The following is a 23,384-nucleotide window of genomic DNA, read 5'->3' on the forward strand; positions in this document are numbered from 1 at the left end:
TACCTTTAAAATTTCCATTCTTTGTCTTTGCAATATATAGCTCATGGGACAAATAGCCTAAAAACTATTGTGGTATTGAATATGTACTTATGCATCTTATTTCTTATAAGTTGCTTGTTGAGCGATAACCATGTTCCTGGGACGCCATCAACACTTTGTTGAATATCATGTGAGTTGCTATGCATGTTCGTCTTGTCTGAAGTAAGGGCGATTTACCATGAGTTGAATGGTTTGAGCATGCATATTGGTAGAGAAGAACATTTGGCCGCTAACTAAAGCCATGATCCATGGTGGAAGTTTCAGTTTTGGACAACAATCCTCAATCTTTTATGAGAATATTAATTGTTGCTAAATGCTTATGCATTAAAGAGGAGTCCATTATCTGTTGTCTATGTTGTCCCGGTATGGATGTCTAAGTTGAGAATAATCAAAAGCGAGAAATCCAATGCGAGCTTTCTCCTTAGACCTTTGTACAGGCGGCATAGAGGTACCCCTTTGTGACACTTGGTTAAAACATATGTATTGCGGTGATAATCCAGGTAATCCGAGCTAATTAGGACAAGGTGCGTGCACTATTGGTAATCTATGCATGAGGCTTGCAACTTGTAGGATATAATTTACATGATACATATGCTCTATTACTACCGTTGACAAAATTGTTTCTTGTTTTCAAAATCAAAGCTCTAGCACAAATATAGCAATCAATGCTTCCCTCTACGAAGGGCCTTTCTTTTACTTTAATGTTGAGTCAGTTTACCTACTTCCTTCCATCTTAGAAGCAAACACTTGTGTCAACTGTGCATTGATTCTTACATACTTGCTTATTGCACTTATTATATTACTTTATGTTGACAATATCCATGAGATATACATGTTACAAGTTGAAAGCAACCACTGAAACTTAATCTTCCTTTGTGTTGCTTCAATACCTCTACTTTGAATTTATTGCTTTATGAGTTAACTCTTATGCAAGACTTATCGATGCTTGTCTTGAAAGTACTATTCATGAAAAGTCTTTGCTATATGATTCAGTTGTTTACTCATTGCATTACCATTGTCTTGAATCGCTGCATTCATCTCATATACTTTACAATAGTATGTTTAAGATCATGTTGGTAGCATGTCACTTCAGAAATTATCTTTGTTATCGTTTACCTACTCGGGACGAGTAGGAACTAAGCTTGGGGATGCTGATACGTCTCCAACGCATCGATAATTTCTTATGTTCCATGCTTGTTTTATGACAATACCTACATGTTTTGTTCACACTTTATGATGATTTTATGCGTTTTCCGGAACTAACCTATTGACGAGATGCCGAAGTGCCAGTTCCTGTTTTCTGCTGTTTTTGGTTTAAGAAATCCTAGTAAGGAAATATTCTCGGAATTGGAAAAAATCAACGCCCAGAGTCTTAGAATCACACGAAGCTTCCAGAACACCCGAGAGCCACCAGAGGAGGACCCTGTGGGCCCTAGACGCCAGGGTGGCGCGGCCCAGGCCTTGGCCACGCCCCCCTAGTGTGTCACCGCCTCATCGACCTTCCGACTCCGCCTCTTCGCCTATTTAAAGGCCCCTGACCTAAATCTTCGATACGGAAAAGCCACGGTACGAGAAACCTTCCAGAGCCGCCGCCATCGCGAAGCCAAGATCTGGGGGACAGGAGTCTCTGTTCCGGCACGCCGCCGGGACGGGGAAGTGCCCCCAGAAGGCTTCTCCATCGACACCACCGCCATCTTCATCACCGCTGATGTCTCCCATGAGGAGGGAGTAGTTCTCCATCGAGGCTAAGGGGCTGTACCGGTAGCTATGTGGTTAATCTCTCCCTATGTACTTCAATACAATGATCTCATGAGCTGCCTTACACGATTGAGATTCATATGAGTTTTATATCACTATTCATCTATGTGCTACTCTAGTGATGTTATTAAAGTACTCTATTCCTCCTGCACGGTGTAAAGGTGACAGTGTGTGCATCGTGTAGTACTTGGCGTAGGTTATGATTGTAATCTCTTGTAGATTATGAAGTTAATTATTGCTATGATAGTATTGATGTGATCTATGCCTCCTTCATAGTGTGATGGTGACGAGTGTGCATGCTATGTTAGTACTTGGTGTAGTTGTGTTGATCTATCATGCACTCTAAGGTTATTTAAACATGAATATCGAATATTGTGGAGCTTGTTAACTCCGGCATTGAGGGTTCGTGTAATCCTACACAATTAGTGGTGTTCATCATCCAACAAGAGAGTGTAGAGTATAGCATTTATCTATTCTGTTATGTGATCAATGTTGAGAGTGTCCACTAGTGAAAGTATAATCCCTAGGCCTTGTTCCCAAATACTGCTATCGCTGCTTGTTTACTGTTCTACTGCATCTGTACTGCCTGAAATATTCCCACCATCAACCACACGCCAGTTGTAGCATCAAGTATTTTCTGGCGCCGTTACTACTGCTCATATATATTCATACCACCTGTATTTCACTATCTCTTCGCCGAACTAGTGCACCTATACATCTGACAAGTGTATTAGGTGTGTTGGGGACACAAGAGACTTCTTGCTTTGTGGTTGCAGGGTTGCATGAGAGGGATATCTTTGACCTCTTCCTCCCTGAGTTCGATAAACCTTGGGTGATCCACTTAAGGGAAAACTTGCTGCTGTTCTACAAACCTCTGCTCTTGGAGGCCCAACACTGTCTACAGGAAAAGAAGTGTGAGTAGACATCAAGGTACACGGACATCTCACTCATCTACATATCATATCTTGTCGGTACTTTGTATATCCATGCTTCGATTTTCTTTCTTTCTTTTCATTGCTTGTTGTTTATTTCTATTTTCCAAAACACGAAAAGACCAAAAATATTTCTGTTGTTTCTCTCTATTCTATTTATTTAGTATTTAGTATTAGTTTGCTTAGTTTTTAATTCGGGTTGCTATTCAAATATCCAAAAATATTTTGCTTTGTTTGCCTGTTTTCTTTTGTTTTTGTTTCCAATTCAAAAACACCAAAAATATTTGTTGTTCTTCTTCGGTTTTGTAAAGTTTATTATGGAGTTCAGCGGTCTCCGGTGGTTGGAGCTTGGTTTTCATTTCATATTATTCAAGCCACACAAGTGAAAGGCAATAATGACGATCTACGACAACTCGACTGTGGTGAGAGGCTGGTATGAACTCTATTTGTTTTCATTTTTGTACATATACTCATCCATGTGAGCATGCTTAGTTGGTTCATGTGAGGTATATGTCATTTAATGAAAGTCTATTAGTTCATGATCTCTCATGTTTAGCTCCAATTTATTAATAATGAGTAGCATGTCATAAATATTTGCTAGCATTGTTTTATTCATAGATGGGTATGACATTGTGGTATCCTCCTCTGAATAATTCATTTGAATTGACTTGGCACATGCTCACGCATGCATATGACTGAAAAACAAAAGTCAATTAAGCCTCGATGATTTACTGTGCTTCAGAGTTATTGTATCACTTTTATGCCTCCGTTAATTTTATTTTGTCGCAAGCATGCTTACGACGGTTATTGCTCTCTTGATTGTCGCTTCCTAGTCTATTGCTAGCCTTCACTTGTACTGAGCGGGAATGCTGCTCGTGCTTCCAAATCCCTGAAAACCAAGTTATTCCAAAGTGTCCATCATAAATACCTATGCATGGCATTTCAAACCATTCCAAGTAAATTTTCATGTGCTACCTTTAAAATCTTCAAAGTACTTCTCAATTTGTGTCGATGTTTTATAGCTCACGAGGAAGTATGTGGTGTTTTATATTTCAATCTTGTCAGTCAGACTTTCACCAATGGACTAGTGGCATATACATCCGCTTATCCAATAATTTTGCAAAAAGAGCTGGCAACGGGGTGCCCAGCCCCAATTAATTACAACTTTCATTAATAATTTCCTTCACATGTTTTGCCCTGATTTATCAGTAAGCAACTTAATTGGCAAATAGACACTCCTCCATGGTATGTGAATGTTGGAAGGCACCCGAGGATTCGGTTAGCCATGGCTTGTGTAAGCAAAGGTTGGGAGGAGTGTCATCCATAATGAAACTAAAATACATGTGTAAACAAAAGAGAAGAGAGATGATCTACCTTGCTGGTAGAGATAACGTCCTTCATGGGAGCCGCTCTTGGAAGTCTGGTTGACAAGGTAGTTAGAGTGCCCACTACCATTCGTTGACAACAACAAACACCTCTCAAAACAATTTTACTTCGTTTTAAAAATGAAAAGCTCTAGCACATGTTAATCCCTGCTTCCCTCTGCGAAGGGTCAATCTTTTACTTTTATGTTGAGTCACCATCCTTTCTTTGAGCACCTTCTTGAGAGCATAATTGTCATTCTTAGTGTAATATGTTTGTTCCAGAATATGGTAAACTGTGGTATAATTTTGATACTTTTATCTTTGATAATCTTTACTTCTAGTCTTCCCATGAATTTCAGAGGTGCCTGGGCATTTATGTTTTGTTGTACAAATACGGGCAAACGAGATACCACTTTATCATATTTTTTATGAGCATTGCAATCCTGCTGATAGATATGTTGCATGATGCTTATTATTAGTTTGTTGGTATTTTTTCATGATTGACATAACTATTAGATGACTTTATTTGCATTTATCTTATTATGAATTGCCTAAGTACTCGTCCATATAATGAGAATATTTACATCATATGAGCAAATGTGTTCGTGAAAGTTCTTTTATCGCACTCGGTTGTTAACTGAATTGCTTGAGGACAAGCAATAAGCTAAGCTTGGGGGGAGTTGATACGTCCAAAACGTATCTACTTTCCCGAACACTTTTTCTATTGTTTTGCCTCTAATTTGTGTATTTTGGATACAACTAACACGGACTAACGTTGTTTTCAGTAGAATTGCCCTGGTGTCTTATTTTTGTGCAGAAAATCAACTTTCAGGAAAAATCCCCGGAAATAATTGCAACGGGCCTATTTTTACAGAAGACCCACGGAGCGAGAAGACATGACGGAGGTGGGCCACGAGGCGCGCACACCACGTGATGGCGCGGTGGGCCCATGGCCGCGCCGCCACATGGGGACGCCACCTCGGCCAGCCCCCGGCGCTCCCCTCTGGACTACTTAAAGCCCTTGACCTAAAAACGCACGGGGGGTTCGACCAATTTTCCAGAAGACATCCAGATCTCCGCCGCCATCGAAAACCTTATTTCGGGATCAGAAACTCCGTTCTGGCACCCTGCCGGGACGGGGAATTGGAGGAGATCATCGCCATCATCGCCACCGATGCCTCTCCATCGACCATCCATGTTTCCCCCATCCATGTGTGAGTAAATCCCCGCTGTAGGCTGAAGGTGATGGTAGGGATTGGATGAGATTGTTCATGTAATAGCCACAAGATTGTTAGGGCATGGTGCCTAGTATCCGTTGTTGGTACTTTTATGATATTGTTGCAACTTGTTATACTTAATGCTTGTCACTTAGGGCCCGAGTGCCATAATTTCAGATCTGAACATGTTATTGATTCATGATGATATTCATTGTTTTATGATCTTACCTGCAAGTTGTATACACATATTGCTGTCCGGAAACCGAGGCCCCAAAGTGACGTAAATTAGGACAACCGGAGGGGAAGGCTGTGATATGAGGATCACATGTGTTCACGGAGTGTTAATGCTTTGCTCCGGTACTCTATTAAAAGGAGTACCTTAATTACCAATAGTTTCCCTAGAGGCCCGGCTGCCACCGGCTGGTAGGACAAAAGATGTTGTGCAAGTTTCTCATTGCGAGCACGTACGAATATATACGGAACACATGCCTATGGTTATTTAATACTTGGATACTGTTTATTATTATCTGCAAATGCCTTGTCTTGATTATTACATGAGTTATCTTATCCATGCAGTGCCCGTTCATCCATCCCTATGCCTACAATATTTTAATCCTGCTGTTTACTATAATCACTACTGCTGTCTTTATTACACTGCTGCTTATATTTCACTACTGCTACTGCTATGAAACTGTTGCTATCGTTGTTACTGGCACTGTTTTCAAAGCTACGTCGCCTGCTAGAGCGAGGGGTGTGATCTCCACCTCCCCCGTTCCTTGCGTTCCCTGCATTGTTGGCAGCATAAACTTGGTGGCGCGCCGCTCTCCAGGTGACTTCCTTGGCAACGCTGTCGACACTGTCCTTTCCCGATGAATACTGGGTGTTGCAGATGAACGGCGTGTCCCTCGATCCCAGCCCGTGCCTGGTGTCGCAGTTCAAGCAGTAGTATGAGGTCATCTTTGAAGGCGAGGGGTTATCGGACCCAACAGACATTGAAGACATCGACGGGGGGTCGACGACAGGGATGAGTTTGTCGAGTCCGTCAGGCCAGCCGAAAGATCGACTGATGACGACATACTTGGCCCTGCGGCCGATGGTGGTGATTTTCTTGCTGATCTGGGGGCGCACGATTCTAGCAGCCGGAGGATTCCTTCTGTGTTGACGTTGTAGTGGACGCTGCCGAACGTCATCTCCATATTCCCTTGTAGATTTGAAAAAGTCGAGCGAGAAGAGTCGCTGTACGGGGTGAACTCGTAGGAGCCGAATCGAATCGGGCTTCCTAAGATTGGTGATGACGATGATGATGGTGCCGACGAAGCTGCCGACGACATGACTGGATCTGCCGATGACGGGTCTTGTGCCGACAGGGTTCCCACAGACGGCACCAATTGTCGAGGGTACTCCTTGGCAATGCCCTCCGATTGGGGCTTAGGGTTGACGGAATCCTGTAGGCTGACACGAGACATCGGTTGATAGACAAGCGGGGAGAGTAATTTACCCAGGTTCGGGGCCCTCGATGAGGTAAAACCCTTACGTCCTGTCTGTCTGATCTTGATTATTAAAATATCGGGTTACAATGGGGTGTTGAAGGTTTCGGTTGTGATTTCGTCGAGAGGCTAAGTGCTACAGCGACCTAGCTCAAGACTTATGGTGGCTAAAGTTGCTAAGATTGATTGTGTCCCTCGGCAGCCCCTCTCCTGGCCTTTATATAGGAGGCCAGGTCTCAAGAGAACTGTCCAGGTACGACTAGGTTTACAAAATACCTAGCTCTAAACTTTCCTTGTTCGGCTCATCTTCGTCTTGTGCTTCAAGGAATTTTCCGCAGCACCGTCCTAGTGGCCCACCTTGCCATCGAGTATCTTCATGGGCCTCCAGTTGGGCCATGCAGGATAGGGCAATGTCGGTTACTCGAAGGGTAATGCCCACGTCAGCCGCCATCGAGGTCCCCGATGATAGGGCCACGCCCTGGCCCGAGGAAGACGCCCTGCGCCCGACCCCCACGCGATAGGGAACGAAGCAATCCTCACCGCCGCCACCGGCCAGGCTTGCCTGACCGCGCCCCTGGCAACGGCGGGGGAGGGGAGGAGGAGAGGGAGGAGGAGGGACGGAGGCGTGGTGGAGATCCCCCCGGCCGCCGCACGGGGGCGGCACGGTAGGGAGTTACGGGACGGGAGGGAGCTACCTGTCAAAATGGGAAACACTATGAGAGTATCCCCGAATAAAGACCATGAGGACACAAGCCAAGTCTAGTGTGAGTTACAAATGGGCCACCTGTATGTGCGTATATGCTATGCAGAGGTTGCTACGACCAATAGGAAATACCACACAACACCGCAAGGGCGGCGCTCTACTATCGATTGCTGTTGTGTGTTGTCACATACGGACGGGACGCACGGCCACAAGGAAGCTGCATCGCCGGAAGCATATGTGGAAGGAGCGCTCACCCAGGCAACCACGAAGACAACCTTCGGGTGGGGTCTTCATAGATGGAGGGAGTTTTTTCTTTTTTATGATAGCCGCAAGGAGGCGCGATGAAAACTGGATCAAACCGGCTAGTTCCGGGGAACCCTATAGCGCTCGGGAAGCAGCATGCCGCAACCGTACTTCATTTTTTTCGATAAAGGATGCTTTATTACTTTTGATAAGCAATTACATCCAGCCTCTGCACTACCAGGGTGCACACAGCCGTTTAAGAGTCTTAGGACCAAAAAGATCTCAAACTAAAAAAGAAACTAGGCGGAATACATATCGAAACGATGAATCATATAACGCCTAAGTTGTGGGTGGTGCTTCAATCCGCAGACTATGCTGCCACCCATGTGGGGAAAAAGTATCCCTCGCTGTAGCCTCCAACCGTGTACAGACCTCCGTAAATAGGTCTCAGTTCTTCATGCGCTGAAGAGGTAACCACAAACGGAGAATACATGTACATCTGTAGATGACATGCAACAAAGAGCAATTTTTATCATTAAAAATCTTGTCATTTCTACTGAGCCAAAGCGTCCAGATAACTGCTAGCGCCCCCACCCTAAGAAGCACTTAAATCTTGAATCTATACCATGAAGCCAATTGCCAAAGATATTGGCCACACTAGTCGGAGGGTACAACGTAGACGCTACTTGGATGACTGACCAAATAGATCTCGCGAACTGGCACTGGAAGAAAAGGTGTTTAATAGTTTCATCATGATGACAAAAAACACATCGCTTACTTCCTTGCCAATTCCGCTTAACAAGATTGTCTTTAGTGAGGATGACACCTCGACGAAGATACCATCCAAATATTTTTATTTTTAATGGTATCTTCATCTTCCAAATTTTCTTATTATTATCCACTGGTACATCAGAATGAAGTATGGCGTTGTATAAAGATTTAACCGAGAAAGAACCATCTACATGTAAATTCCACCTAAATTCATCTGGTTCAGGTGATAGATTAATATCCCCCAGCCTTTGAATTAAGGTATTCCACGCCAATAGCCTTTGTCCAAGCAAAACTCGTCTGAACGTCACATTCGGAGAAGAGGTAGCCATTACTGTAGCAATGGTATCTCCTTTGCGATGAACAATACTATACAACGTATGATACTGTTCACTTAGGGGTGCATTGTCTAACCAAACATCCTCCCAGAACCGTATCTGTGCTCCATTCTTAATTGAGAAAGTTCCATGGCGAAAAAAGACATTTTTTATCGCCATTAGACTAGCCCAGAAGTGTGAATCCCCAAGTTTCCAAACCGCTTGGGATAAAGTCTGAGAGCCTATATACTTTCTCCGAAGAATAGTTTTCCAAATCCCATCCTCGGTAAGGAGCTTAAAAAGCGATTTACCCAGCATAGCTGAATTCTTGACCTCCAGGTCATGAACTCCAAGCCCGCCTTAATCTTTGGGACTACAAACTATACTCCATTTAACCAGTCGATACTTCTTTTTCTCGCTGTCCCCTTGCCAAAAGAATCTGGATCGATAATAATCGAGTTTATGCAGAATTCCTTTTGGCAATAGGAAGAATGATAACATATACAGTACCATATTTGTCAGTACCGAATTAATGAGTACCAATCTACCTCCCAGGGAGAGCAATTTACCTTTCCAACTGCTAAGGCGCTTCTGTAATCTTTCTTCCACTATTTTCCATTCAGCAATCGTAAGTCTCCGATAATGAATCGGAATACCCAAATAGAGAATAGGAAATTGGCCTTGCCCACAACCAAACAACTCTGTATAAAGAGCTGTATCATCTTGGGCATCACCGAAACAGAACAATTCACTTTTATGGAAATTGATTTTCAATCCCGACAACTGCTCAAAAGCCGCCAAAATTAATTTCAGGTTTTGAGCTTTTTCGAGATCGTGGTCCATAAACAGAATTGTATCGTCGGCATATTGAAGGATAGATAAACCACCATCAACGAGATGTGGAATCACACCTTCAATCTGATCATCAGACTTGGCCCGCTCTATGAGTATAGCCAGCATATCCGCCACAATGTTGAATAGCATAGGTGATAACAGATCCCCTTGGTGTAACCCTTTTCGTGTTTGGAAATAATGGCCGGTGTCATCATTAACCCGAATTGCCACACTACCTCCATACACAAAATCATTTATTAAAGCACGCCATTCAGGAGAAAAACCTTTCATCCTGAGTGTTTGTTGAAGTAAAAACCACTTGACCTTGTCATAAGCCTTTTCAAAATCTACCCCATTTAATTTCTTAGTATGCATCTCATGTACCGTCTCATGCAAAACCGCCACTCCATCAAGGATATTTCTTCCTTGCTTGAAAGAGGTTTGTGATGGCTGAACGACATGATCCGCAACCGTACTTCATAGATGGAGGGAGTTTTTTTTTATGACAAAGGATGATCATGCCAACATGTAAGAATAGACATGCACATGAACTCCGATGTACCCATGTTCTGACCCCTGATGATGGGTATAATATCCTACCCGTGGCTTGCTCTTGTATTAGTATATGGTATATATAGAGTACCATTGCGTAGCGGGGACTCGGTGATATTATATGGGCGGAAAAGGGGAGAGCTCCACGTTCCTGGTTCGGTTCTCCTGTAGCTAGATTCAGATTTGATGCCTAGATGTAGGTGATCGCCTTGCGTAGAAGTTGTCCCTTAATTTTACCGGACTTCTTCCCTTTTGATAAACATGTATCATGTTTTTATGTAAGATTCCCTATCTTGTCCTCCATGTTTGATTTGTATCCATTAATCTTCCATTATGACTAAGATTATGACTCTTCCGTTATGACTGAATGGATCGATGGGCCCTTGGTAGTCGACTCCTAGGCCTTGACCATCGCAGGCTAGATGGGGGGTACCATCCGTACGTCATGGGGGTGCAGAACGAACCCATATATTGTTGACAACTTCATAAACTCTCAAATTTTCTATTAGCTATAATTAAGTTCAAGAATTATATTCTATAAAAAATCTTGTGATATTTGCTAGAATAGTATATTGTAGGACCCTCTATAAAGATATGTATAAGTACTAAAAATACATAAACAGCCTATATTATGGTAAGAGTAGTAACAAAAAAAAATTCTATAGATGTATATGAGTTTGTCATCTTCTAGCTTTGCTTACATGAACATTGAATTCATTTCGTGAAAATATTCTATTATATTTTTGCTTTAAATAACATGAATCTTACTAAGCACAAATGTATTCTTAATGATAGAGAGGTTTGAAATGTATACGCGGAACTTTCAACGTTATTATGTGGTTCACGTTATTAAATATAATGATGTTTATATGTCAAGATTGTTTGATAATTTTGCATTAAGACGTCAAAGATTGAGAGCCAGACTATAATTTAATAACTTTAATAAAGTAGAAAAATTAGTATAAATCATAGAGTACGTAAGACTTAAACTAGGAAATCAATAAACAATGAAAGAACTAGCCAACAATATTAGATTAGATATAATAATCAATAAATGGAGTTCAAAACTGTCAAACTAGGTCAACATTTATCACAATTCTCCATTATATACTGACCTAGTTATTTGCACAAACTTTTTTAGGAAACAATAGGGATGAAAAACATTAGATGATACAGCAGGTGGGTTCGATTATCGGATGGACTGTTATTACATTGTAGGTCCTATCATTGTCTGTTATACATAGCATTTTGCACTCAACGATTTCAAACTCCGACAACTTTTTTCCTTCGAACCGAACCAACATCTTGGTTCATTTTTTCTTGTCAGAAGTTTTGATGCATGCCTCCCTACATGCTAAACCGGCTTAATGAACTCTTTGGTTCGCTTTTGCACCACATAGAGAATGGTCTTTCTCAATAAGATAACAATACGATAAGTAAAAGGAAAAAACAAAATGCTTTGAAAAATCCAAATATATTAAATTTGAAAAAATATAAGATTAACATGTCAATAAGACTTTTACTCGGGACAAATGACCTTATCACCCATTATCAAACAATATGGACAAGAACTATTCCTGATAGAATGTATCTTACTCAAGATTTAAAATAGCACGATATTCCGTTGGTTTTAGCACGCTACAACGGCTTTGGACACCGAGGCTAAGTTTAACCAAATATTGTTGCTACAACGCTAAATATGTTATATCGCGCTAAATAGCACAAAACCACGCTAAAATACATAACGTGTAGCAGCGCTAATTTTTCTGCTGGGTAAATAAAAAAAAGTAAAGAATTGTAGACCATCCCATCGGCCCAAAAGTCCAATATCCTCTCCTCACTTCAGACCTAACCTAAACTAAAATGTTATAGATTTATGCCTCACATATGTGTTTATACCATGGAGTTGGCAATTGTCACAATGGTAGAACTACCTTAAACCATATGGTTATGCATATATTCTCATGTAAAAAATAATAGATGGAGAAATCCTTAATATCTGTCTTATTTAAAAAAATGCTACTATTTTAAATATAGCATGCTATATCATGATATAACTTGTACAGAATCTGGAGAAGAGTCACCCTAAATGCGCTATTTTAAACCTTGATCTTACTTCACATTTGCAAAATATATCACCACATTTGCTATCAACCTAAAATATAGTTCCACCTATATATGTGTCTTTATCAGCAATATGTGGTGGGCCGGTGGGTCATATAATAAAAAAATGCTGAAGTATGTGAAGCATAGAAGCAGTAGCTAGTAGTTTTTTTTGAGGTTTCTAGTAGAATATGCTTTTGTCTATTTAAGACTTGAATATAGTGGAACCAAATAACATACTCCCTTCTGTCCAAAGTAAGTGTTGCAACTTTATGTAGATATGGATTGATCAATAACAAAAATGGGACTGTGACACTTATTTTGGAATCAGAGGGAGTATCATCTAGCCTATTTAGCCTAAGAAGCTGGATTGACATGCCGTTATGATGATTCTTCATCAATCGTATCCAGAGTTCCAGACAAGCAGACCGGCATAAGTCCATGGCACACCAAAAAACGAAATGTTAACATCAACAATGCCGACCTGTCGCTGCTGTCGAATTCGCATGACTCGGACAGGAGAGGTGGGAGGAATCACGTCAGATAGAACAAACGACGTGATCCTAAGGCAATTCTTCAAGCTCTAGCTACAAGAGGTAGTACAGATATGAGATAGTATGTCTTATGTTTTCATCTTATTATGGCTCGCTGTAGATAAGTAGTAGAAAGTACACATTTCAGCTACGGATTGGAAAAGAAATGCGACCACTTGATATACTCTACGAACCAGGATGCATCATGCATGCCGTCCACATTCAGACAAATATCATAACCATTGAGTCAACGCTCATTTTGAGCGCCGGGTTTCAGTGGCCGATGCTCACTCTAACCCGATCGTACTAGGCATTGAATCACGATATATATTCCAACTTGAGCCCATCTACTTTGATCACTTGTGAAGCGACGCCTCAGTTCAAGCATCCTTGCAATGACCCTGCAGCCAATGTATATGAACCTGTGAGGTGAGGTTGCACTCTGAACTTTTCTTTTTTAGATCAAGATGGCTGGATATAGCTATAAAGCACCGGCCTCATCGCATCATGCTTCCTACTACCACCCCATGCTTTAGTTGCCGTTGCAACTTCCAAGTTCCAACATGCGCAGCATGGACTACGACATCTCCAGGAAACCTATAGACCGGACGTACAAGAGCTGCAGGTCCAGGGCCCTGGTACTGCTTATCGTTGTTGCCACGAACACCGCATCCATATCCATCCTCCTCTTCTCCGACGCCGGCTTATCAGCTATTGGCAATCGCTTCAGTGGGCACAACCGGTGCATCCCCTTCAAGAACCCGGGCAACCTGTCCCTCCGTGATCTCAACGTCACGGAGTACGCGCTGGCTGCGAGCCATGCCGAGCTTGTGCACCTGCATGGCCGCCTCGCCATCGCCAACGCTCTCGTCGAGACGCTCCTGGGAGACAAAGCCAATGCCAGCAACATGGCAGCGGCCGGGGATGAGGAAAAGCAAGTGGCGGCCGATAGCCTGTGGCAGCGGGAGCTCACAGGCGAGCTCAAGCTGGCTGTCGGCCCCCACAAGCTGCCATTGGGCTCCACGCCTAACATGAGGACCGAGGAGCTGTTCCCGACATTGGGGCAAGCGTGCAGCCGATTCCCGGACGAGCTGCAGCGCTACATGAACTACAAGCCCGGCGGTGAGTGTCCGTCCGACGAGCTGTTCGCTCAGCGGCTGATGCTCAAGGGATGCGAGCCACTGCCACGGCGCAGGTGCCGGCCGCGCTCTCCGGAAGGGTACGTCGAGCCAACACCGCTGCCGGCGAGCCTATGGGCCATTCCACCAGACACCAGCATCCTATGGGACGCGTACACGTGCAAGAACTACTCCTGCCTGGTGAACCGCGGCAAGACCACGGGCACTCACCACTACGACTGCAAAGACTGCTTCAATCTGATCAACAGCCGAGAGAAGCGCCGGTGGACGCGCGATGACGGGGCACTCTCCTACTCTATCGACGCCGTGCTTGCGGCTAAACCGAACGGCACCGTGCGCATCGGGCTCGACATCGGCGGCGGGTCTGGCACGTTCGCTGCACGAATGCAGGAACGTGGAGTCACCGTGGTCACCACGTCCATGAACTTCGACGGCCCATTCAACAGCTTCATCGCGTCGCGAGGTCTCGTGCCCATGCACCTCAGCATCGTGCACCGTCTGCCCTTCTTCGACGGCACCCTCGACATCGTGCACTCGATGCATGTGCTCAGCCACTGGATCCCTGATGTGATCCTTGAGTTCGCCTTGTTCGACATCTACAGGGTGCTGAGGCCTGGAGGATTGTTCTGGCTCGACCACTTCTACTGCCTAGGTGGACAGATGAACACGACGTACGTGCCCATGTTCGACCGGATTGGTTTCAACAAGGTGCGGTGGAATGCTCGCCCGAAGCTGGACCGGGGGATCAAGTTTGACGAGTGGTACCTCTCAGCACTGCTGGGAAAGCCCAGCACCTAGGGGTGACCATTTGTGCTATGCAAAAAACGTCGTATGTCAAGCTATCTTGGACACTTCAGGTCAAGAAAACGTTGTGCTGATGGCTGTAGTTAATAAGGTTGCTGCCATGGTTACCTTCCTACAAATATCGATGGTTCTCAAGGTTTTGGGTATGGAATTGAAAAATCAGAAGGCCCAGGATTCGTGGTTACTGAGAAATACTGCACAATTACCGGGGCAAATTTTCAAACAAAATATGGAATTCAAAATTTAGAGATCAAGGGCAAAACCAGTTTATAATCACACTGGCTACCTTGTCCCAGTGGAAGGAGCAGTCAGTTAATTTTTTCTATTTAACGTTGGTTTAGTGCAAATTCGAGCAAACAAATGTTTAGTACGGAGTGAATACCTCATTCTAAACTCAGATATGGTAATTGTGTTTTTTCAGAGCACTCAAAATGCGCGCCATATTTCACCCGGCATATCTCAAAGAATTCAAGATATGCAGAAACTCACTTGGCATATCTCATCTCTTATTTGCGGACGAGTGCCTAGTCTTCTTCCGAGCAAATGCTCAGCAAGCAGAGGTGATCAAATCAGCAATATGCACCTTCGAGAAAGGCTCAGGACAGATGCTTGGCGCAAACAAATGCTCCCTGCTATTCAGCGAAAATTAAAAAAAAACGTTGACCAACGGGGGAATGATCCCTCCCTTGGCTATACGTTGTTAGGTAGGATGAGACTCTCCCCGCGGATGGACGCTAGGATGATAACCCGGTTTAAAGTTCGCCCCTCCCTGCGAAATTACCGTGAGATGGGGATTCGAACCCGGGTGGGATGGCTGCGCACTCGCTAGCCTTGCCACTGAGGTAGGACTTGTCCTGAGCTGAATCAACAAACTGTGAGACAAATTCTGGAAGTGGATATAGAAACTTTTGAAGAGCCTGGAGCTGCCCACGCCTGAAGGTAGAATGGGCAAAGATAAGCTCTTGTCCTACAAGGATAGACTGAAGGAGAAAATGACAAAGTGGGCAGAAAGGTACATGCTATGGTAGCCAAAGAAACTCTTATCAATTGCACACATCTACGACTATGAGCATCTTTAAACTGCCAGTGGCCTTTCATGAAGATTACGTGCGGTTAGTAAGGATGGGGGGCCAGTCCTATACACCGACCAGGTCGGTGTCTACCAGGCACCGCACACCCTGGTCGGGTATTGGGCCTAGCCCATTTAGCTCTTTTTTCGTTTTCGTTCTTTCTTTTTCTGTTTTTATTTCTTTTTCTGTTTTCTGTTTTATTTTCTTTTCTTTTCTATTTATATTTTCTTCTGTTTAAATTGGAAACGTCTAAACTCGAAAACTGTTCAAATTCGAAAAAAAAATTAAAATTGTTCAAATTCTAAAATTGTTCAAACTATAAAAAATCAAAATATTTTTAAATATGAAATTTGTTCAAATTCAAAAATTGTTCAAATATAAAGTTGTTCAAATACAAAAATTATTGAAATAAAAAATTGTTCAAAATCGAAAATTGTTCAAATTCGAAATTTGTTCAAACTTGAAAAAATTTCACATTCGAAAATTGTTCAAACTCGGAAATTGTTCATATAAAAATTAAAATAATTAAAATAATTTTTAAAATTATAGAAAATATACAAATTTTAAAATGATGAAATTTTTAAAAGTTTTAGATATTGAAACATTTTTGTTTCCGAAAAAAACAGATTAAAATTTTGAATTTTTAAAAAAACGCAAAAAAAAGAAAAATGAAGAAATGAAGAAAAACAGAAAAAAGAAAAAAGAATGCGACAGGGCCGGCCCAACACCCACCCTGGGGGGTGCGGCACCTGGTCCGCACCGACCAGGGTGGTGTATAGCACCTCCCAGGATGGTGGGCATGGGCGTACGCAGCGGGGGGGCCGAGGGGGCCGTGGCCCACCCAGAATATGTGAAAACTTTTTGATACCCCTGGTCCCCTGGATAAAAAGCCCAGTAAGCCCAAGTTTGGTTCCAACTTCCAAGTCCACCCGCACATCTAGAGCGAAGCACAGAGCCACAGAGGTCACGAACCAGGTCACGCGAGACACGCACGAACCAGCAGCCGCCCGCCCGCCCCTCTCTCGCTCGGGCCCTCCGCCCTCGACGCTCGCTGCAACCGCTCTTCCTGCCGGGCACCGGTCGCCGCTCTTCCCGCCGGGCGCCAGCCGCCGCTCTCCCAGGCTATTCCCGCCAGCCGCCACACCGCTGGCGCTCTCCCCGGCTATTCCCGCCGGCGCTCCACTGGCTACAACAGTTCAGCAGGGCAGCATGTGAGCAGGGCAGCAGCCAGCAGGTCCGCTCGACCGCTCCCGCCGACCCGCACTATATTTCCATGTTGTACTCATGTTTTTTTTTTTGAACAAAAGAAGGGTCACGAAGACCCCAGATGCTGCAAATCAAATTAAAAGAGGTGGGTACATATTACATCCAGGCCCCTGAAAGAAAAAGAAAATTACAGCAACGGCCAGGGCAATCACACAAAGGACCTCTAAAATATCAGAGAAAACGCAATCGGCTCCTGGGTCCTCTCCACCAGCGATGAGCCTCCATCGTCGGCGACCTAGACACCATCGGGGACGAACCACTTGACAGTGGAAGGACGTTGACTCCGACGGGAAACTCTGAGAAGGGCCTCCAAACCGGAGGTTGAGCTGAGCGCCATCTAGGCATCTCGAAGGGCCACATTTCCGGCCAGAGAACGCGGAAGCAATCATGGCGTCCGCGTGATTCTCTCTTGGATGCAGCAGGAACCGATCCCTCCACCTTGAAGAAACAGAGGTGCCATCGCCGTGTCGCCTCCTCCCCTCGCCACCTCGGCCGGCCAGAAGAAATTCCACAGCATAACAACTCCATACCTCAAGGTAGCAGCGCTTATTGACGAAGCCGTCGCCTTGTGCCAACTCGTTCGTCCTCCTCCTCGGAAGCTCGACCGAGACCACCAGCAAACACCATCCCTCGCCGCGCCAAATCGCAAGGACAGAGAAGCTCCAAAGGCCATCCTTATTGTCGGAGATGCTTGGCTCCCGCGTCCTCACAAGGCACCGCCCCGGCAACCGGAGCAGAGCCAGCAAGAACAACAGAACCAAGTCGAGCCAGATCCGGATGCAAAGATCTAGCCACCTACTCCCAAACAGCACAAAGGCACACCTCCACCTAGGGAATCCTAACAGAAATCCTAAATCTACTATGTACAAGGGAAGCCTACCTCCTAATCCAACCTCTCGCTGGCCGGCAGAGCCTCCAGAGAGAAGAAGGAAGAGGGGCGGCGGCCTGAAACTGGAGTCGACCCTCAAACTACTGTAGCACGCCCAGAGAGGAGAAGGGGGGGTTCTCTCGTTTGGTGGCTAGTTTGCTGGCTGCTGCTAGCGCATGTTGTACTCATGTAGTACTACTTAACTGACTGACTGTTAAGTTTTTAAGACATATAGTTGCCACTCTTCAGCTACTATTTTATGTGATCTGCATTTATGTTAAAATTAGTAGTTTGACACTTGTAGAAATGAAGTCACTTATATGCGCTAATATGAATCGGAGGGAGTATTAAAATTATGTAAGAGTCTTTTCATGTTTTAAACTATTTGTATTGCAATCGTGCAAATTTGATATATGTTGTGGGTATACTTCATGGGTGTACCATCGACAGTGCCTAGATCCGGCAAGCCCGGGTGGCCCATAGACGGTGATGTGGCATGTGGCCCATCGGGCGGCCCAGTTGCTGTTGATCATGAAGGATGAAGTCTGGCCCAGGATCAGTTAGCCGGATCCGCACCGACCTTCGGAGGGACCCGGATCCATGGAGGCCCATGAGGAACCCGGATCCGGAACGACGTATAAGGAAGGCGGATCCTTGACGTACACGGCAAGTCATTGTACCGTAGTTAGGCAATCTGTAATCCGGCTAGGACTCTCCATGTAAACCCTAGATCCGTGCGCCTATATAAGCCGGATCCCGGGAGCCCTAGAGGCACAACCACAACTCACTGTAACAACGCGAAAGCGCCCAGATAATTCCAGACAAGCAGCAGTAGGCCCTGTCTCCGTGCATGTGTTCCGAAGCTGGGTAAATCGCGTACCACCGTCCCGAGTGCACTCCGCCCTATGGCCCCTACTTCTTCTCCCCCTCGTGAGGATCCCTCCTCTGAGGTACCGTCGAATAGGCAACGACAATATATGTATTGAATTTCAATGTTGACAATCAATTTGTATTATATATTGTTCATTTGACAAACATTTTTCACAATTTAAGAGGTGAAAAAAAAAATTAGAGGTGTGCCCCCCCCTCCAATTCTTTCCTGCGTCTGCCACTGATGGTGGGGGGAGAGGGAGAGGAAAGGGAAGACAACTGGGAAGCTTGGGACATCCTCACCAAGCCAAAAAACCCTGACGGAGATTTGGAACGAGCGCAACCCTAGGGTGTTTCGAAATTTTTGACAAAAGAGACCACTTAGCCCATTGAATTGTCAAAAAAGACCACCTCCAAAAATTATTGTCAAAAAGGACCACCTACATCGTGGCGCACGCGTGCCAGGCGACACATGTCGCCTGCCGCCGTTGCCCCTGGCGGCATGTCCACGGTGATCAACGAACAGTGTACTGATCGATGAACAGTACACGTTAGCTACAAAATTTGTTGAATTTGTCTTTTTTACTAAGCACAAAATACAACGTATTTTACAGTGATTTTTTGCACGATTGTAGTGCATAGAGTTAGCTACATGTAGGTATTTTTTCGAATTTTTTTAGATGTTTTAAAAAATGCAAAACGGACTACTGTTTATGGATCAGGATACTGTGAACATGCCGCCGATGGCTGTGGCGGCAGGCCCTGCCGCCTCCGGCTGTGGCGGCAGGCGACACGTGTCACCTGCACGCGTGCCGCCACGACGTAGGTGGTCCTTTTTTACAATAATTTTCGGAGGTGGTCCTTTTTAACAATTCACTGGGCTAAGTGGTCTCTTTTGTAAACGTTTCTATCATGCCATATGTTGTTGTAACTAAGATTAAGGGAGAGGCAGCTCTTTGGAGCGCGGCAGCTGCCAAGTACTTGTGTTCGGTCATGCCACGAGAGTGATTCCTTGTGTTATCGAGCTTGCCTCGGTCTTTTAACAAACCTTCAACTTCTTTTTAATTAATGAATAGGGCAAAGCTTTTGCCCTCTTTCCAAAAAAAAACTCTTGGCGGAGTAGGTTTTAAAGACACAAAATATTAATCAGGCCCTACTCGCCAGACAGTGCTGGGGGGTCATTCATTATCCTAACAAGCTTTTGTGACAAGCTTTTGAAGTCAATCTACTTCCCTCGGGTTAATTTTTTTTTGGTACACTCTTTAGGCAGGATGCATCTTCTGTTAGATTATTAGGCAATTTCCGTGTGAGTTTAATTACCGAAAGCAACATTACAGATGCACAAGCATACTTAACCATACTCATCAGACTAAGCACATGCATCAGATCTGAACATGGAACAAGTAGCAAGTGCAAGGTATGAGAGGAAAAGCACGTACATCGCGACCGGGAAGGTCGCACCAGCAGCAGACACCACCACCACCATGGGTATTGTTGATGTCGCCCATGGTGTAGTCGGATCCGTCGATGAAGCGGCCGGGTCGTCGAAGAAGAGGACGAACGATGCAGCGAGCGATCGCGCCGAGACGCTCCCCAAAAACCTTATCGCCCGTCTCCCGGTGCAGGATCTCAACGGACGGAGTTTCGGAGGCCTCGCTCTCCCGGACGGCCGTGCACGCGACGCCGGGATGGGGAAGACTAGAGAGTAGCACAGCAAAAGGAACTTCGCGAGAGAGATGGACTAGAGAGTTCTGAGAACTGTGTATTTCTCTAGATCTGATATGTCTCCTTGTATAGCCTGGGAAGCCGACCCGACCCGACCGCGTTGACACGCGTAGGAAACCAGGGACACGCGGCGAACATGCACATGCAGGTTGACACGTACCCAACACAGTTGGTGCACCAAGCAAAAAGTTTAGGCTTCCTTGAGTGTGTCTCGAACTCGAACTCGAGTCACGAAACGCGACGTGCGTGCGTGACGAGGCGAGGCGGGGCGGGCGGAGGAGGAGGAGTGCGCGAGGGCTCTTTCTATTCTCACTCACTTGGAATGACTAGAACAAGCAGCCCTTATATACCACTCCAACTCTCTCCCAACTAGCAATGTGGGACTAAACTTTGTCCCCCAAGGCTGTCCCAAGCCGCCAACGTGATGGGCCTTGAGATTTCAGGAATTGTAGACTATATGGGCTGCCTTACTGGGCTGCAGCCCATCTACATTCAACAATCCCCCACCGGATCTCATATGCACATCGGATGACACATTAGTTCCATTCACTGTTTGATATACCTGCACTTCGGTGGAGACTGTTAAGTTGAACTTCCACTTAGGCAAGGTGCTACGCTTGACTACAACTGAACAATGGACTATGCCTTGAATTGTCAGTCTTTGTGCAGCAAGTTACGCTCAATGCCGGCACGGTACTAGGCTGCCATAGCCTTCCCCTCGGGTGGAGCTTATAAGTCATACTCCTCGGCCTTTCATGAGCTTACTAGAGATTCACCCAAATCTCCCACACTATGACCAGGTAGTGTCACTCATATAGGTGTGTTCTTCAAAGATCGCCTCGTAGGACAGCGTCTTCGCTCATCAAGAGCCGCTCGTAACACATTAAGACATTGTCAACTCCGCCTTACAGTAGCTATGAGAGAATTGCATCCGCAGCGGAGTGGGAGTATTAAATTTTCTCTCAACTCAGTTACTCCGGTTTGTTTTCCCAGGTCCTACTTCACGGAATTTCCGATCACATAGGTTGGGTTACCCCCTCGGCAACTCAAGTGGGTCTCAAACCCATCTCCCTTGATGCAAGGTCTATCATGTTTCTTGATAGTCCTTTTGTGAAAGGATCTGCCAGATTTTTAGCACTTTGGACATAATCCAATGCTATCACTCCGGAGTTCTTCAGTTTTCTGACAGACTTCAATTTCCTCTTGATATGTTTGGAACTTTTCATATTATCCGTAGAACTTTTCACTTTGACAATCACAGTTTGATTATCACAGTTCATGAGGATGGCCGGTATTGTTTTTTCAACCATAGGCAAGTCCATCAAGAGCTCACGAAGCCATTCCGCTTCGACAGTAGTTGTATCTAATGCTGTGAGTTCTGCTTCCATAGTTGACCTCGTTAAGATGGTCTGCTTGCAAGACTTCCAGGAAACAGCGCCACCACCAAGAGTGAAAACATATCCACTTGTGGCCTTCATTTTAGCATCAGAAATCCAATTGGAGTCACTATACCCTTCAAGTCCTCTTGGATACCCGGTATAATGAATTCCATAACTCATGGTTCCCTTTAGATAGCGCATCACTCTCTCAAGAGCATGCCAATGATCATCTCCCGGGTTAGCCACAAACCGGCTAAGTTTGCATACAGCAAACGAGATATCAGGCCTCGTAGCGCAAGCTAAATACATGAGTGAACCAATGATTTGAGAGTATCTCAATTGATCTCTAGTTGCCTTTTCATTCTTTCGAAGCAAGACACTAGGATCATAAGGTGTGAGAGAAGATTTGCAATCAAGCATAACCAAATCTGCTCAACACCTTCTCAACATAATGAGATTGCACAAGTGTAATCCCATTATTCTCATCTCTCAATAACTTGATGTTCAATATAACATCAGCTTCTCCAAGATCTTTCATCTCGAAACACTGAGATAAGAAGGTTTTTACCTCCTGAATCACTTTGAGACTTGTCCCAAAAATTAGTATGTCATCCACATACAAGCATAGGACAACTCCCTGATGTCTACTTCCCCCTCCTTTTCCTGTAGACAGTATTGGGCCTCCAAGAGCAGAGGTTTGTAGAACAGCAGCAAGTTTTCCCTTAAGTGGATCACCCAAGGTTTATCGAACTCGGGGAGGAAGAGGTCAAAGATATCCCTCTCATGCAACCCCGCAACCACAAAGCAAGAAGTCTCTTGTGTCCCCAACACACCAAATAGGTGCACTAGTTCGGCGAAGAGATAGTGAAATACGGGTGGTATGAATATATATGAGCGAGTAGCAACGGTGCCGAGAAAATAGCTTGTCTGGCGTGTAGTTGATGGTGGTAGTATTGCAGCGAGTAGTAACACAAGTAAAACAAGTAAACAAGCGGCGATAGCGATATTTAAGAACAAGGCCTAGGGATTACACTTTCACTAGTGGACACTCTCAACATTGATCACATAACGAACGAGATAAATGCATACTCTACACTCTTGTTGGATGATGAACGCATTGCGTAGGATTACACGAACCCTCAATGCCGGAGTTAACAAGCTCCACAATTTGTTCATATTTAAGTAACCTTATAGTGTAAGATAGATCAAAAGACTATACCAAGTACTAACATAGCATGCACACTGTCACCTTCATGCATATGTAGGAGGAATAGATCACATCAATATTATCATAGCAATAGTTAACTTCATAATCTACAGGAGATTATGATCATAGCATAAACCAAGTACTAACACGGTGCACACACTGTCACCTTTACACACGTGCAGGAGGAATAGAACTACTTTAATAAC

General features: G+C 44.6%; 1 protein-coding gene across 1 annotated transcript; it reads left to right on the forward strand.

Moving 5' to 3' along the window:
- Positions 1 to 13,422: 13,422 nt before the first annotated feature.
- LOC124690185 (probable methyltransferase At1g29790) lies at positions 13,423 to 14,787 on the forward strand. The gene has a single exon (XM_047223604.1). It carries the CDS (start codon positions 13,423 to 13,425, stop codon positions 14,785 to 14,787), a length of 1,365 nt encoding a protein of 454 aa, XP_047079560.1.
- The last annotated feature ends 8,597 nt before the right edge of the window (positions 14,788 to 23,384 follow it).

Source organism: Lolium rigidum, chromosome 2 (genome assembly GCF_022539505.1).
Source record: "Lolium rigidum isolate FL_2022 chromosome 2, APGP_CSIRO_Lrig_0.1, whole genome shotgun sequence".
NCBI classification, from domain to species: Eukaryota; Viridiplantae; Streptophyta; class Magnoliopsida; order Poales; family Poaceae; genus Lolium; species Lolium rigidum.